The 18,728-nt window shown below is 44.5% G+C and overlaps 1 protein-coding gene across 4 annotated transcripts in view; it reads right to left on the bottom strand.

Moving 5' to 3' along the window:
* The window catches only part of LOC138783004 (transient receptor potential channel pyrexia-like), a 167,189-nt gene that overhangs the window by 73,631 nt on the left and 74,830 nt on the right, over positions 1-18,728 (bottom strand). For all 4 annotated transcript variants that reach the window (XM_069957110.1, XM_069957113.1, XM_069957111.1 and 1 more), the window contains exons 4-9: positions 18,593-18,679; positions 18,354-18,504; positions 14,746-14,904; positions 13,029-13,138; positions 5,283-5,373; positions 3,418-3,446 (exon numbers count right to left, since the gene is read on the bottom strand). In XM_069957110.1, coding sequence (XP_069813211.1) covers positions 3,418-3,446; positions 5,283-5,373; positions 13,029-13,138; positions 14,746-14,904; positions 18,354-18,504; positions 18,593-18,679 — 627 coding nt within the window. The remainder of the gene's footprint in view (positions 1-3,417; positions 3,447-5,282; positions 5,374-13,028; positions 13,139-14,745; positions 14,905-18,353; positions 18,505-18,592; positions 18,680-18,728) is intronic.

Raw genomic sequence — 18,728 nt, 5'->3', positions numbered from 1 at the left:
TCAAAACCTCTGTAACCACACAGTGACATTATACAGACTGGTAAGCTGCAGAGCTGATAACATAATTAGAAAAGTTAATATTATAATTAGCCTAAATTAGGGACCTTTTACACAGAAAGATCATCTGGCAGATTATCTGTCAAAGATTTGAAGCCAAAGCCAGGAATGAATGTCAAAAGAGGACAAATCTCAGGCTTTCCTTTATGACCTCATCTCTGTTTAAAGTCTGTTCTGGGCTTTGGCTTCAAATCTGTCAGATAATCTTTCTGTGTAAATGGGCCTTTAACTTCCCTCAGTTGATATACAACCTGCATGATGAACAGGTGTCTTTCCTTGTGTGAGTGTGCAAAGGACTGGGACTTCCTGTGTTTGGTCCCGTTTTGTTTGCACAGTTTGGCCGTATGGATAACATAGACTTAAACACAGAAAACTTGCCGCCCTAGGGAGTCTTGGAAGACATGGATACAGCCTATGGCCATAGGCTACATCCATGTTTTTTTAGGACTTCCTATGGCGGCATTCAACTTCTTTGGCCACCGGTAACAAAATGCTGAACGATGCTCCATTGCACTCATCTCTAGTCAACCTGGACCAGGATTTCAGATAAGTATGGCTTTTTTTTTTGTTTTACAGCATGATAATAAAAAAGAAAAATGATGAAGATAAATTGCAGACTTGCTTGATATCACATCTACTGTTGATTCAAAAAGTTTTAAAAGATGGGTACACTTTAAGGCTGGGTTCACACTACGTATATTTCAGTCAGTATTGTGGTCCTCATATTGCAACCAAAACCAGGAGTGGATTAAAAACACAGAAAGGATCTGTCCACACAATGGTGAAATTGAGTGGATGGCCGCCATATAACAGTAAATAACGGCCATTATTTCAATATAACAGCCGTTGTTTTGAAATAACAGCAAATATTTGCCATTAAATGGCGGCCATCCACTCAATTTCAACATTGTGTGGACAGATCCTTTCTGTGTTTTTAATCCACTCCTGGTTTTGGTTGCAATATGAGGACCACAATACTGACTGAAATATACGTAGTGTGAACCCAGCCTAAAGGGGTATTCCCCTGTGATAGATGCGGATCCCAGAGGAGGTAGGTCCCTCAGGGCAGTATCTCTTGCTCATACTGTGGAGCAGCCCAGCTCTTACACACACATTGCTATCATAGACTGCTCTACAACAACAAGAGGTCTCGCTCCCTCTGAGACTTGCCCAAGGTACACGCCACCCCTAGGGACAGGACCAGCCAATCCCCTGTGTCTGTCAATTGTGGGTTCCTGTCATATCCTTTGGCCTGGGTGCGTGCTTTCCATTAACCCTTGCGTTTCCAGAATGACTCAGCAACTATATATATCAGCACATGAAACACTGATATACATTTATTGGATGATGCACCAGGCCGATGCACCAAGGCTCCGTCTGTCACATAGACATAAAAACAGAACAATAAACAGCAAGACATACAGTATATGGGGGTAGATCCACCATACACTATGGCTCCCTCCAGAGGGTAATGGCATCCTCCTTCTTCTCTTTTTAGTTAGATGAAGGCAATCTGTTTTAACCTTTAAACCATTGTAATTTCCACCTGCTGACACTGTCCTGCCGGAAAAGTATCTGCTCTACGGCGCTGCTAACGGTGGCTGGTGAAGATGGCAGCCATGCTATGGTCAATGACTGTGGATGATTAGGGACAGACTCTGGCAATGTCTGACTTTACTTGGGGCTCAGTTTTCAGCTCCTAGTGCTGCCGTGCACTGATGGGGAGCGAGGGGAGCCAGGAACCTCACACACAGCCGCAGCACCAAGCAGGTAATGCATTGTCACATCCACGGCCGCGGCACATACTTCTCGCCGCTGCTGCCCCATCTCCTGCTCTGTGCTGGGGCTCCTCCTCCTCCAGCTCCCTGTTAGCTCGACGGGCGCGTCCCTGTCTCCTAGGGAGCGCACGCGCCGTCTCTGCTATGATTTAATGGGTCAGTGTGCCTTTAATTGGCTGCTGCTCTGAAGCTCTCCTATAAATTGCAGCCCTGCCCCACCACAGGTGTTGGAGCCTCTACATGCTTCCTAGTGTGTTCAGTCCCAGCTAACTGTTGTTTCTGCCACCTGTGGTTCTGCTCGTGACTATATCCATGTATCCAGCTGCCTATCTGCCTGCTTGCCTACCGTTCCTGCTACACCTCGTCTGCTGTCACTAGCAAGCCAAGCCAGGGGTAGTGAACTGGGGGTCCATCCTGCCTTGCGGTGGGCTCTGGTGAAGACCAGCGGCCCCTTAGACTCCGTTCCCTGGTGCGGTTTATGTCCAGTGGATCCACGACTCCAATTGCTACATGTATGCTGCAGGCCGGGGGCTGTGGGTGGCGGGATACAGGGGGTTAAAGGGGCCGGGTCACATACTGGCAGTGGAATGAAAATTCTGCTGCGGGTATGTGACCTATTCACTTCACACTACCAGGATCTGCAGCAGATTTTGCTGCAAACTCGCAGCGTGAAATCCGCTGCGTATCCGGTACGTGTGACGCTACCCTAAAACCGAAAACCCTACCCTGTATTCTTAAGATGTGTATTTAATATATAGTCTTAGAATAACAAAGCAATGGATGTAAAATGGTTATAACCACAATACTTCCAGTGCTAACTATTAGTTTAGGTAATTCCCCTAACGGGTGAAGTACAGGTAGCGCCAAGCAAGGTCTACAGAACCTAGCTTCTTATTGACACACTCAATGTATTGCTATTAAAATCACAATGATAGAGCCCCCCCCTCCTAGATTTTGCAATAGGGCCCCAACCAAACATTTCCAATATTGGTTTCATTTTATGTGACGGCTACCCATGCCCGCCCATCCATTCTGTCCCCTTGTTATATCTAGAACATTCTTTATGAAGTAGAACAAACAGCTTACCCGAATGCGAATTAGACATTCACTTTACACGCTCCGTAATGGATCAGTTTTAATACTCTGTAAGAAGTGCGATCGCAGACTCAGATGTCATGTATCGGCGCTTTACTGCACAGACTGCTGCGATGAATAAGTGAATTCAGACGTTGGTTCTCTGCCCACTCTTCACACCATTGTTACAAAGGCACGATGTGGGCTCTGCTTACTGCTAATCTCACATAAAGTAATACCGACAGTCACAATGCTAAAGGCGAGACGGGGAGGTGTGATACTGCCGAGAAGGCTGAGGAATGGTAAAACGGGCAGTACTAGCACTCAGCATCACCATAGCCGCAACGCAAAAGGACTCCGGGGCCAATGTCTCCTAAGGGGATGTATGGACTATACATTGTGCTACGGTGGGAAAACAGTATCATGGCAGCATTTCTAAAATGTGCCCAATTTTTTTAAAGAAAATGTGTGTCACATTATGCAATAAAGGAAGCAGAAAGGTACTCACTGGCGATTTGGCTTGCGTTCCCTTGAAACCTGTATAAGGAAATGACATGAAATTATAAGGTGTCAGATCTAATAAACCTAAACCATAATAAAGGACATGAAGCGAATTAGGATGAAGCATTACACACCCTCTTGGTGCCACCCACTATGACCTCTGGTTCACTTCTAGACGGTGGTCATGACCTCTGAACCAACCTGCTGGTGATCGGTGCTGGCCAATGATGCCATTACAGTCACCTTGTGACATGCGTCTTTCTGTTCTCATAGGCAGAGAAGGGCAGTGATTTCACCCTTACCTTGAGGCATGGGAGGACCCTGTGCAGGCTTAGGGTGGGTTCACACTACGGAATAGGGGCAGATAATCCGCCACAAATTCCATCGCTCGTCTGCGCGCATCTCCGTCCGTGCCATAGGCATGTCAATTCTTCAATTCTTTCAGCAGATGGTGTAATCCGCCTGACCATAGGGTGGAGGCGAGCGATGGAATTTGCGGCTGATTATCCGCCCCTATTCCGTAGTGTGAACCCACCCTAACAAAGGATATAGAAATGCATTGCAATATACCATTCAATAGGTATTTAACTGTATCCTATGGCATTACTAGGGCTGTATCTACCATGAGGTGAGATGAGTATCTTACCTCAGGCAGAGGTCCCCGAGGGGCATCATGTTCCATATAGTGTCAGTAAAACATATTGTCTAGCATCTATTGTTAAACATTCTCACTCTTATTGACTTCGTGACCTGCAAATGATGACTGGACACAGATGTGGAATGCAAAGCACTAAGGACTGAGAGCTTTATACTGTATAGAGCAGGCATGTCCAAACTTTTTTCGAAGAGTGCCAAATTTGATGAAGTGAACATGTGCGAGGGCCGACCATTTTACATGCTACATGCTATATGCTTTATAACACAGGCAGATAATAGCAAGCTGGATACCTGGGGGGTCGTAAAAGTTCGGAACGCGGGCCGCAAATGGCCCTCCGGCCGGACTTTGGACATGCCTGGTATAGAGGTATACAGTGCACTTTGCTATTACTGTTACACTGCAAATTTTCTGCATACAATCATTTCTTATTTTTCATTTTTAACGATAGTGGGGGCACCATTTCAACCAGCAAAAAAATGGGTGTGCCTGCCATATAGCCATACTTAATAAATCTTTTTATTTCAAATCAACTGGTTTTAGAAAGTTATATAGATTTGTAATTTACTTCAATTTAAAAATCCCATGTCTTCCCATACTTCCCATGCTGTATGTCCTGCAGGAAGTGGTATTTTCTTTCCAGTCTGACACAGTGCTCTCTGCTGCCACCTCTGTCCATGTCAGGAACTGTCCAGAGCAGGAGAGGTTTTCTATGGGGATTTGTTACTGCTCTGGACAGTTCCTGATATGGACAGAGGTGGCAGCAGAGAGAACTGTGTCAGACTGGAAAGAATACACCACTTCCAGCGGTACATACAGCAGGTGATAAGTACTTGAAGACTGGGGACTTTAAAATAGAAGTAATTTACAAATCTATATAACTTTGGGAAACCAGTTGAAGCCTATGGCTATGGCACAGATAAGGTCTAAATAACCTGCGGACAGTGAAAATGTGGTGTGCAAGAGAAAAATTACCAAGGGAGATATTTGGACTTGTCTCAGTGGGTGACATGACACCTATACTGATATCAGCCAATAGGTCCAGTGCTAGAACCATCAATCCGTGTGATCATTGTATTATTTTATATGACTATATGCTGGTAAGTTCTACAATAAATCATTTATAAATAACAAAATAATGTGATTTCTGGAGAAGCCCTTTAACACGTCATTCTCAGTTCTGGGATTCATACACGTCAATGATTTCTCTGTCTAACCTGAAGTCTGTGGCTCCACATGGTTTAGGTAAAAGTGCTGCTTCCGGTTGGCTCGATCCTTAGTGTGAAACTGGTCCAGAGCCATTACGGCCTAAGGCGGAAAGATGATATAATAAGCAATAAAACATACTGTAATTACTCTGAAAGAAGTTATGTCATCTTCGCTGCTTGTTACCTAAATCAATCACCATCCTCTCCAAAAAAACAAAACAATCCCCACTAAATAATACTGTACCTCCCTTACCTGTCTGCTTTCCAGACATGTTGGCTTTATTAAATACTTACATTCCCATAAAATAAAAATACTGTATACAATCTGAGACATCAGCATTGACTCAGCACTAAGTGTGGCCCTGAGCAAGATTAAATGATGAAGTACTGTACTGAAAACACAGTCATTTGCTATACCCCAGGACCTCACAAGCAAACAAATACCACAATGCTGGAACAGCTACCTTTCAAGCAGTGCTAACGTAATACCACAGAGCAGCACAATATACCTCTCCAGCAGCACCAAATACTACAGTGCAGCACACAATACCTCCCCAGCAGCACCAAATACTACAGTGCAGCACAACATACTGCTCTAACAGCACCAAATACTACAGTGCAGCACACAATACCTCCCTAGCAGCACCAAATACTACAGTGCAGCACACAATACCATCCCAGCAGCACCAAATACTACAGTGCAGCACAACATCCTGCTCTAACAGCACCAAATACTACTGTGCAGCACACAATACCTCCCTAGCAGCACCAAATACTACAGTGCAGCACAACATACTGCTCTAACAGCACCAAATACTACTGTGCAGCACACAATACCTTTCCAGCAGCACCAAATACTACAGTGCAGCACACAATACCATCCCAGCAGCACCAAATACTACAGTGCAGCACAACATACTGCTCTAACAGCACCAAATACTACTGTGCAGCACACAATACCTCTCCAGCAGCACCAAATACTACAGGGCAGCACACAATACCTCTCCAGCAGCACCAAATACTACAGGACAGCACACAATACCTCTCCCGCAGCACCAAATACTACAGGGCAGCACATAATACCTCTCCCGCAGCACCAAATACTACAGTGCAGCACATAATACCTCTCCCGCAGCACCAAATACTACAGTGCAGCACATAATACCTCTCCCGCAGCACCAAATACTACAGGGCAGCACACAATACCTCTCCCGCAGCACCAAATACTACAGCGCAGCACACAATACCTTTCCAGCAGCACCAAATACCACAGTGCAGTACACAATACCTCCCCAGCAGCACCAAATACACAGTGCAGCACACAATGCCTCTCCCGCAGCACCAAATACCACAGTGCAGCAAAAAATACTTCTCCAGAAATGCTAGACAAGTACCATAGTGCAGCACAAAATATCACCATGTAGAAACAAAATACCTCTCCCACAGTCCCAAATACTACAATGTATAAAATACCCCTCTAGCCCCCAAAAATACCACATTGCAGCACAAATAACCTTTCTATCAATGCCAATAAATAAAACAAAGTAGCAGAAAATACTTCCCTGGCAGTGGCAAATACCACAGTGCAGCACCACAGGTAACATGGTAACTCATTCCCACATCTCCCCTACTGGCAGCAGCTCTGTCCCCATTCTCATCCCTACCTCACTACTAGCAGCTCTGTCCCCATTCTCATCCCTACCTCACTACTAGCAGCTCTGTCTCCATTCCTATCCCTACCTCACTGGCAGAAGCCCTGTCCCCATTCCTCTCTCCCCACTGGCAGTAGCTCTGTCCTCATTCCTATCCCTACCTCCCTGGCAGCAGCTATGTCCCCACTAATATCTCTCCCCCACTGGCAGCAGCTCTGTCCCCATTAATATCTCTCCCTCACTGGCAGTAGCTCTGTCCCCATTCCCACCCCTACCTCACTGGTAGCAGCTCTGTCCCCATTCCCACCTCTACCTCACTGGCAGCAGCTCTGTCCCCATTCCCACCCCTACTTCACTGGCAGCAGCTCTGTCCCCATTCCCACCCCTACCTCACTGGAAGCAGCTCTGCCACCATTCCTATCTCTCCATCACTGGCAGTGGCTCTGCCCCCATTCCTATCTCTGCCTCACTGGCAGTGGCTCTGTCCCCATTCCTATCTCTCCCTCACTGGCAGTGGCTCTGTCCCCATTCCTATCTCTCCCTCACTGGCAGTGGCTCTGTCCCCATTCCTATCTCTCCCTCACTGGCAGTGGCTCTGTCCCCATTCCTATCTTTCCCTTACTGGTAGCAGCTCTGGCCCCATTCCTATCTCTCCCTCACTGGTAGCAGCTCTGTCCCCATTCCTATCTCTGCCTCAGTGGTAGCAGCTCTGTCCCCATTCCTATCTCTCCCCTACTGGCAGCAGCTCTGGCCCCATTCCTATCTCTCCCTAGCAGCTTCCTAACTCATTCTCACCTTTGCTCTGCCCTATTGGCAGCAACATTTTACCCTCCCCGAATTGTCAGCACAGGAGGTATTTAGGGTGTGTGTGTGTGTGTGTAAGAGTCCGAAGAGTTAAATTGTGAGCAGCAAACTGTGGTCTCCAGACTGTTACACTACACCCTTGGTGCAGGACCTATAAACCCATGGTCAGTTGATAATAACAGGACCTATAAAAGAGGGCTAGAAATAACAAGTTGTTTACCCTTTGTAACCTCAGGGACGGCACTGATAATGCAGGGCTTGTATTATGAGAGAAGTCACTGCATTGTGCTTATGCTCAACTGTATTGTGTCCTAGGGATGTAACAATTGTTGAATTCTCCAGGGATCCTCCACTTCACAGACCAAAAGTCTGGTGTCCTAGATCCCCTAAGGACCCCAGTGCCACAAGACAACAGTACTAACCACTGAGCCCAGGAGGAATAACACAAGAACAAGACATTCCATATTATTTATGGGGAATATACTAAAAGACACGCCAGGAGAGCAGCGCCTATTCAATTGATAGATAAAGTAAGTGAATCTGCATCCTTAAGGGAGAAACAAGTTCACGTAACGGGACACAAATCAAACCTAGGAAGCCATGAAGAATGGATGTAAAGACGTGGAAGCCAGGTAGAATACCGATTAAAGAGGGTAATATGCACAGAACAGGATGTCATTTCCCTACTGACCTCCTATGAAGTGAATGTGTGGGTAGAAAATGTCCATCCACAGGCCACATAATGCAGAGATTAATGGAAGGTTATACATGTAAGCAACTAGAGGCACGCAACTCACTAAGTAAATGAGTAAAAATTAGATTAATTTATGATGGTGGAGGATATGGGATAACTGGAGTAGGAAAGTAATCTGACGATGTACATAAGGGAAACTGCCGGTGACCCACTGTGCAGATTTTTTTTTATGTTTTTTTTTTTATATTAGTATAAATACATAAATACTATATGTAAAGAAAAGAAAAAGAAGTTTCAAGTTTTTTAATAATTTCTTTTTAACCCTTTGAGGTCTAGGCCAAAAATGACCCAGTGGACCGCACAAATTTTGATCTTTGCACTTTCGTCCCCCCCCCCCCCCCCTTCTAAGAGCTCCAGCACTTTCAGTTTTCTATCTCCAGAGCCATGTAAGTGCTTGTTTGTTACAGGAATAGTTGTACTGTGTAATGGCGTCTTTCATTTTACCATAACATGTATGATGGAATCCCAAATATATTATTTATGAAGATATAAATTGGTGAAATCGTAAAAAAGAATGCAATATGGTAACGTTTGGGGGGTTCCTGTGTCTACGTAATGCACTATATGGTAAAAGCGACATGACACTATTATTCTATAGGTCAGTCCGAACACAACCATATGCAGGTTACACAGATTCTCTAATGTTATAGATTTTTTTAATGAAATCCTTTTTTTTGGCAATTAATTACTAATAAAATGGGACTATTGTGACGCTTATAACGGTTTTATTTTTTCACCTATGGGGCTGTATGAGATGTAATTTTTTCCGCCATGATCTCTAGTTTTTATTAATACCATATTTGTGAAGATCAGACGTTTTGATCACTTTTTATAAATTTTTTTTATATATAATGTAACATAAAATCAGTAATCAGCGCACTTTTTCCCCCTCTTTTCGTCTACGCCGTTCTCCGTTGACGCAATGACGCTTGTTATATTTTAATAGATCGGACAATTACGTACGCTACGGTATATTATATGTTTATTTATTTTTATATGTTTTATTTATATAATGGGAAAGGGGGGTGATTTAAACTTTTATTGGGGGAGGGGTTTTGGGGTAGTGTGTTAGTGATTTTAACTTTTTTTTTTTCAATACATTTTAAGTCCCTTTGGGGGACTTGTACATTGATTACTTTCATTTCTACACTGATCACTGCTATGCCATAGGCATAGCATTGATCAGTGTTATCGGCGCTCTGCTCATTGAGCCTGCCTGTGCAGGCTCAGTGACCAGAGCGCCGATCGGACCGCACGGAGGCAGGTGAGAGACCTCCGGCGGTCCGTTTTAACGATCGGGACCCCCGCAGTAACACTGCGGGGGTCCCGATTGGTAAGTGACAGGGGACTCTCCTGTCACTTACACTTAAACGCCACGACCGCGCCGGCCCCCACCTGCTATGAAGCGCACTCTGCTCCGCTCCGGACTTTTTTATTAAAGTATTGTATTGCCCACAAAAGTTATACAAATCCCCAATATACACTTATTACAGGAAATGCTTATAAAGTGCTTTTTTCCTGCACTTACTACTGCATCAAGACTTCACTTCCTGGATAACATGGTGATGTCACTTCCTGGATAACATGGTGATGTCACTTCCTGGATAACAAGGTGATGTCACTTCCTGGATAACATGGTGAAGTAACTTCCTGGATAACATGTTGATGTCACTTCCTGAATAACATGGTGATGTCACTTCCTGGATAACATGTTGATGTCACTTCCTGGATAACATGGTGATGTCATGACCCGACTCCCAGAGCTGTGCAGGCTGTGGCTGCTCGAGAGGATGATGGCAGGAGGACACTGAGGGACACAGGGCACTGGAGGGACACTGAGCATCCCCCTGCCATCATCCTCTCCAGAAGCCACAGCCCGCGCAACTCTGGGAGTCGGGTCATGACATCACCATGTTATTCAGGAAGTGACATCACCATGTTATCCAGGAAGTGACATCACCATGTTATCCAGGAAGTAAAGCCTTGATGCAGTAGTAAGTTCAGGGAAAAAAGCACTTTTGTACTTTAATAAAAATTAGCGGCGGATATCTCCTTTAATCGGCTTTTCATTAGCTTTATTTGTTTTTGACAAGCTTGCTAAGTTATGTAGTGATGCATGCCCTGCTCCAACTTGTGGAATGTGACCGCATTAATTGTCACACAACTTTCCCAGGAACCATGCAAGGAATGGACTCCTCAGAGGCTGCTGTGACTTTAAATCAACATTTTTTTCTTTTAAATCACATGGTGGCAGAAAGTGCCAGAGATTTGTAATGTACTCCTATTGAAAATTCTCCAGTGGTATTCTAGCCAGCCTGGAAAGGAGAGATTTACAGCGGCAGGTGGCCATACATCCGGGGGACTTCTTTTTTTGGGGGGGAGGGGGGGGGTTAGTCTTAGTTTAGGGTTGGGGTGCCTTATTTTAAGCTTGATGGTAGTTTAATTGGGATTTTTTATTTTAGGAGGATGTCTTATTTTCGGAGAAACACAGTATGCCAAACTAAAACCACATGATTCTTATTACAGACCCCCAAACGAACTGTACCGTAGGCCTGCTACCCCCGTGCTATACTGTAGCAGAGGCATAAATATACTATAAAAGATGAATAATAGTTTCATTTTCACTAAACCAACAATCGTTACCGGTATTATAAATAAAGCAAATTATTCCCGTCATCTGTGAAACAGTGGGCCGCGTGTAGCACTAAGTGACAGATGGATGGCTGGAAGCTTGCAAATATATTTCCAGCTGATTCTGTTATGTGTATATAAGCGAGGATCGGCATGAGGGGGGGGGCACTTTTATTTGTGTTTTGAAAAACTTTTAAAAACTGATCAGCAGAGATCTGCGAGATGAAAGGAATATGGAAATAGTGAATGGTACTTCAAAGTCTCCTGCGCCCCTCATCCACTTACCAGGACAAATCGCGGCAGAACACTGTTATTTTACATCAGACTCCGGTTTGGTAAATGCAGCAATGCATTTTATAGGAAATGTACCGGCAAGGTGCTGACACATGTTCTTTATGTTTCTATTTTCTGATTTTACTTTCTTTCTTTTTTTTTATACATCTTAAGAGGGGAGGCCGTCTAGCCGAGTTTAGAGATATGCTTTATAGAAACCCCCATGGATCATAGGACACAATTGACAGGACATGTCCCAGTCAGATAAATGTAAAAGGCTTCTGAGCATGTTCAGTGACCTTTATAGAGATCATTCTACAGGGAAGGGGAACGGGGAGTTGTAAAAAACTGCTACTTTTTGTGCCTCTGTTATCTATATATTGGTGTCAACTGTCAATGTACTCCTGTTTGTGTTATCTATATACTGGTGTCAACTGTCAATGTACTCATGACTGTGCTATCTATATACTTGTGTCATCTGTCACTATACTTCTATCTGTGTCATCTATATACTGGTGTCACCTGTCATTGTACTCCTGTTTGGGTTGTCTATACACTGCTGTATACTGTCACTGTACCTCCTTATATGTTATTTATATACTGGTGTCACCGATCACTGTACTCCTTTCAGTGTTAGCTATATACTGGTGTCACCCGTCACTGTACACCTGTCTGTGTTATCTATATACTGGTGTCACCTGTCACTGCACTCCTGTCTGTTTTATCTATATACTGGTGTCACCTGTCACTGTACACCTCTGTGTTATCTATATACTGGTGTCACCTGTCACTGTTCTCTTGTCTGTGTTATCTATATACTGGTGTCACCTGTCACTGTACACCTGTCTGTGTTATCTATATACTGGTGCCACCTGTCACTGTACACCTGTCTGTGTTATCTATATACTGGTGTCAACTGTCACTGTACTCCTGTCTGTGTTATCTATATACTGATGTCACCTGTCACTGTACTCCTGTCTGTGTTATCTATATATTGGTGTCACCTGTCACTGTACCCCTGTCTGTATTATCTATATACTGGTGTCACCTGTCACTGTACACCTGTCTGTGTTATCTATATACTGGTGTCACCTGTCACTGTACACCTGTCTGTGTTATCTATATACTGGTGTTCCCTGTCACTGTACTCCTGTCTGTGTTATCTATATATTGGTGTCACCTGTCACTGTCCTCCTGTCTGTGTTATCTATATACTGGTGTCACCTGTCACTGTACACCTGTCTGTGTTATCTATATACTGGTGTCACCTGTCACTGTACACCTGTCTGTGTTATCTATATACTGGTGTCACCTGTCACTGCACTCCTGTCTGTGTTATCTATATACTGGTGTTCCCTGTCACTGTGCTCCTGTCTGTGATATCTATATACTGGTGGCACCTGTCACTTTACTCCTGCCTGTGTTATCTATATACTAGTGTTACCTGTTAGTGCACTCCTTTCTGTGTTATCTATATACTGGTGTCACCTGTCACTGTACTCCTGTCTGTTATCTATATACTGATGCCACCTGTCACTGTACACCTGCCTGTGTTATCTATATACTGGTGTCACCTGTCACTGTATTTCTATATTAATAGTTTTAGCCATGATAAACCATTTTAAGCAACGTCTGACCCACCACAGGAGGCATGTTCATGACCATCACTGTCAGGCACGACACTCCCGTATCATCCTGGACGCTCGCATCACATTTAAGATTGAGGAGCAGCCGCGCCGCTTCACTACGATCTGAAGAAAAAGAGATAGAATGTAGGTTACTATAAAAAGGTAGAAAAATATGTTATGTGAAGGTGCCTAAGGCAAACATCACGGGGATAATTCTCCTAGAAATTTTCTGAGGTTTCATAACATAAAGGTGTTACATCTGTAGATACAACCTGTATACTTCAGTCACACTCATTTACAATAGAGAAGTTGTGCAGCAGCTCTGTTAGGTGTGATATGATGTCAATGGCTCAAGGCCTGATTATAAACCTCTAATCCATGGATGGGGGACCTGCTGCCCTCCAGCTGTTAGAAAACTACAATTCTCATCATGCCTAGACAGCCAAAGCAGGCATGATGGGAATAGTAGTTCTGCAACAGCTGGAGGGCCGAAGGTTCCCTATCTCTGATTTAAAAAGAAGTCCCATGAAAGTTAAAAATGCAAGGCAGGCAGAGCAGTGCAGGAACTTAAAAGTGTCACTGTCGTTTAAATTTTTTTGCAGAAATCAATAGTCCAGGCGATTTTAAGAACCTTTGTAATTGGGTTTATTAGGCAAAAAATGCTTTTTTATCAGTAAAAATCAGTTTGAAGCTCTCCCCCTCCGCCTTCATGGTTCTCTTATGGAGAGGGGTTGAGGGAGACGAGGCACCAAAACAGGACAACAAAGAGTTAATTTCCAGCTACATCACCGGGTTATCTCCTCTGAAGTCAGCACCGACCTCTCTGACCTCTGAATACCGGCTTTCACACAGCTCCCACTGTGTAATCCTTTATTCTCTGCTGGCGACTAATCTCCCTCCTCCCCCCTCTCCTCTTCATAGGTTACAAAGAGGCAAAATTTCCTGATAATGAGCAGTGGATGAGAGAGAGGAGGCAGGGGGGGGGGGGGGGCGCCGGGGGAAAGTCTTTTTGAATGCAGAAAATGGCATATTTGCCTAATGAACCCAATTACAAAGTTTCTTAAAATCGCCTGTACTATCGATTTTTGCAAGTGACAATGACATTTTAATAAACAAAGTATACTTACCAGTCCTTGCGCCTCCGTAGTGCTGCTTCCTGGTCTTGTTGACAGCTGGAATCCACGTACAGTACATCACATACAGTACCTGGATGTTCCAGCTGCAACATCACAGCCTGGTTGAGCGATTGCCTGATCAGCCAGTCAGTTACTGTGGCAATGTCCCGCCCCATTCACTGATTGGTTGAGCAGGCAATCTCTCAGCCGGGTACATGATGTTCCAGCTGGAAGCAGGAGGCCACTGGTTGTCAGCTAGACCCGGGAATGGCGCCTATGAGACATGAGGATAGGTAAGTATGCTTTGTTTATGTTCCCACACACCCCTGCCTTTCTGTTTCTTTTATTTCATGGGACTTCTCCTTTACTCTTTGCCTGGCTTTCTTAACTGGCAAATTACCTCAGACGGGATTCACACGTGGTCAGTATTTGTATGCTTGTGTAAAATTGTGATAGAATGGCAAAGCATTTACCTAAGTAAATCTGGGCCTATGTGTGAACATAGCCTAAAGGTCCAAGAATAAAGCAATCACATGTGCACTGATACAACAGTACTGAGCAGAATACACTATACACCTGCAGTACGGTGTGGCCCTATCTTCGGTTCAGTCTTACCTAATTCGGCAGCCAGGTGCAGAGCAGTACGTTCCTTGTGATCTCGGGCATTGGTGTCTACATCATACTTTATTAGAGTCTTTATGGAATTCACAGCATCATACTTTGCTGCGTAATGTAGCGGCGTCTGTTTCCCGCTTGTAAGTGCATTGATGTTGGCTACAAATAAGTATACGAATTCATTACCATTGTACAGTTTTATAGTTGTAATAATCCCCCCCCCTCCCCCCGTTACATGCCAGGTAATGTAGTTTCCCAGTTGGTGCCATCTTGGATTCAGAAAACAGGCGATCGGGGTGGCGTGGCACTGCTGCAGAGGTGTCAAAGTGACTCTTGGGGAGCGGTAAGTAAGCCAAGGGGGGCTTTTTTTAAACAATTCCTAGAGTACTCCTTTAGCTCTTCAGTACTTGACTCGGACTGCTTTTCTTGCATGACCCCCTGGGCTTCTGGCCCAGCCGCTACCCATCGAAACCACACTCTCTAGCAGCAGAAGTCCAGCTTCTACATCCTGGTGCAGAATGAGTGGTGAAACCCTAGTGGGAACATAAACTACACTCCTGAGCATGGCCCAAAGACAAACTGTTTGGGTAGTGCTGCTAGTTCACACTCTAGTGATATCGCGATCCATGATTTTGGATTAGAGTAGGGCCCCTTTAACCCTAGATGACTTAGGACGTACCGGTATGTCCTGGAAGTCTGTGCCCAGACGACCAAGGACATACCGATACGTCCTGAGCTATGAAGCGCGCTCCGGAGCGGAGCACGCTTCATAGGAGGTGGGGGCCGGCTGCAGCGTGCTATCAACTCCTTAAATGGGGCCTCAGCGTTTAAGTGTAAGTGACAGGGGGAGTCCCCTGTCACTTACTGATCGGGACCCCCGCAGTGTGACTGTGGGGGTCCCGATCGTTAAAACGGACCGCCGGAGGTCTCTCGCCTGCCTCCGTGCTGTCCGATCGGCGCTCTGGTCACTGAGCCTGCACAGAGCACCGATAACACTGATCAATGCTACACCTATGGCATAGCAATGATCAGTGTAAAAATCTAAGTATTATATGTACAAGTCCCCCAAAGGGACTTCAAATGTGTAAAAAAAAAAAAAAGTTAAAAATACCAATAAACTACCCCAAAGCCCCTCCCCTAATAAAAGTTGAAATCAACTCCCTTTCCCATTATATAAATAAAACAAATGTATGTAAAAATAAATAAATATATAAACATAATATACCGTAGCGTGCGTAATTGTCCGATCTATTAAAATATAACAAGCGTCATTGTGAACAGCGTACACGAAAAGAGGGAAAAAAGTGCGCGGATTACCGATTTTATGTTACATTATATATTAAAAAAAATCTATAAAAAATGATCAAAACGTCCGATCTTCACAAAAATGGTATTAATAAAAACTTAAGATCATGGCGGAAAAAATGACACCCCATACAGCCCCATAGACCTATAGAATAATGGTACCATGTCGCTTTTACCATATAGTGCATTACGTTACCTATTTATATCTTCATAAATAATATATTTGGGATTCCGTCATACATGTTATGGTAAAATGAAAGGCGCCATTACACAGTACAACTATTCCTGTAAAAAACAAGCACTTACATGGCCCTGTAGATAGAAAACTGAAAGTTCTAGAGGTCTTAGAAGGGGAGGAGGGAAAAAACAAAAGCGCAAAGAACAAAATTTGTGCGGTCCACTGGGTCATTTAGGGCCTGGTCCTCAAAGGGTTAACAGGGCAGCATATCAGTTAGTATTCTGTATTAGAATTTGCAAGCTAAAATGAAAAGTGGGTTCAGGATATGTAAACAATGCAAATTCCATTATACCTTTTCTCTGTTTGTGTTATTGTAAGATTCTGTAAGTGTGAAAATGAACTAAGGGTTCCCGCCGTGCTCAGTGTGCTGCTTTGAGCGAATGGGAGAGCGCGCGCCTGTCCGCTCCCTCTCCTCTCAAAGAATGAACATGTTCATTCTTTGAGCGGAGAGCGGCGGCAGCGGACAGTGTTCAGTGTTCAAAAGTCGAATGATCGGACTTGAGCATGCTTGACTTCCTCTGATCTCTAGATGTGACACATCAAGGACATGTATCACAGGCCGCACATGCCGCCAAGCTCCTGTCCACTCTCTTACCAGCTGCGGGGTGTCTCCTGCTCCCCCTTGCGCTCTGGCCCATTCCTGTCCCTCGCTGCCGGATGTATAGTGCTTATTGTCTATCAGAGAAAGTGTTTCCCAGTTCCTAGTTGATTTCAATGTACCAGTCCTCCTTGCACACTTCCCTTGACTCCTTTCCTGTCTGCTGCCAGCCCTGACCTGTCTGCCTGTCCCCAACCATGTTTTAGTCTCACATCTTTGTACCTCATCTCACCTCGCCACCGACACAATCAAGTCGCGCCAGGGGTAGCGACCTTAGACTCCGCTCCCTGGTACGGCTTACGACCATCACTTGTAGAGGTTACGTGGATCCACTGTTTCCAGCCATTACAGTGTGAAACAAGTGGTCCTGGCTGCTTAAGGAGTTATCCAGCGCTACAAAAACATGGTCACTTTTCCCCCTCTCGTCTGCAACTTGGGTGGGGTTTGTAACTCAGTTCCATTGAAGTAAATGGAGCTTAAAGTGACTGTACCACCAGGCCCATCAGAAGCACTGGAGGCGGCCGACCCACCCTTAGTGGGAAGAAACCCCCGCCCCTCCATGACGTGACTCCGTTAGAATCAATGGAACCCTATCATGGAGGGGCTAGGGTTTCCTCCCACTAAGGGTGGGTCGGCCCGCCTCCAGTGCTTCTGATGGGCCTGGTGGTACAGTCACTTTAAAGGGGTTATCCAGTGCTACAAAAACATGGCCACTTTTGCCCCACTCTTGTCTCCAGATTGGGTGGGGTTTCAAACTCAGTTCCATTGAAGTAAATGGAGCTTAATTGCAAACCACACCTGAATTGGAGATAAGAGAGGGGGGAAAAGTAGCCATGTTTTATAGCGCTGGATAACCCCTTTAACAGGAAAATGTGCTGCCACGGGGCAACCACCATGCTCTATAGTTTGGCTATAGAAAACTATAATTCCCCTAAACAAGCCATGCAGTTTTTTATGGAGTTTGGTGAAGATTCTTTAGTGGATCTAGCAGGAGGAGGTGTGATGGTGCGTTTACACAGGGAGATTTATCTGACAGATTTTTGAGGCCAAAGCCAGGAACAGACTATAAACAGGGAACAGGTCATAAAGGAAAGACTGAGATTTCACCTCTTTTCACATCCATTCCTGGCTTTGGCTTTCAAAATCTGTCAGATAAATCTGTCTGTGTAAACGCACCCTAAATTTTTCAATTATATTCCCCATTCCTATTAAATCTACGCAGTATGTGTGACTGCAATCTTAGGAATGATGGCGGCATTAGCGATCCATGTTGTATGGCTCTGTAGCACAGCAATCACACTGCTATGGGATCACACCATAATCATATATATATATATATGATTAATAGATTAAACTATAAATAATTCATAGCTGTATCCATTGCATAATGCATGATGCATATTCTCCTCACTGTATTACCACCATGACATGTCAGTGCACATTTATACTATTAATAGCTTTGCTCACCTCCATGCTTTAATAAAAGTTTGATCATGTCGGGGTAATCCATCGCGGCTGCCACATGCAGCGGGGTGACTCCATACTGGTCCGGCCTCTTTATATCAGCATGTTTTTTGATGAGAAAGTGTGCGACTTCAGTGTGCCAGCTTTTAGATACCTGCATGTAAAACACAAGGCTTTTACCTCTAACCTGCAGCTATACAAGTCTATGGTTGTGGCTTAGAGCAGAGAACAGGTCACGTCACCTCATGCATCACTGTCTGTCCGTGTCTGTCCACATCATTTATATTAGAGCCTTCGGCGAGGAGATTATCAATGGTTTCAAAACTAATCTGCAAAGGAAACATAAGATATTCATCTGATAAAAAAGGAGAAACAAAC

Source organism: Dendropsophus ebraccatus, chromosome 2 (genome assembly GCF_027789765.1).
Source record: "Dendropsophus ebraccatus isolate aDenEbr1 chromosome 2, aDenEbr1.pat, whole genome shotgun sequence".
Taxonomy (NCBI): Eukaryota; Metazoa; Chordata; class Amphibia; order Anura; family Hylidae; genus Dendropsophus; species Dendropsophus ebraccatus.
This window is presented reverse-complemented; position numbering and strand designations above follow the sequence as displayed.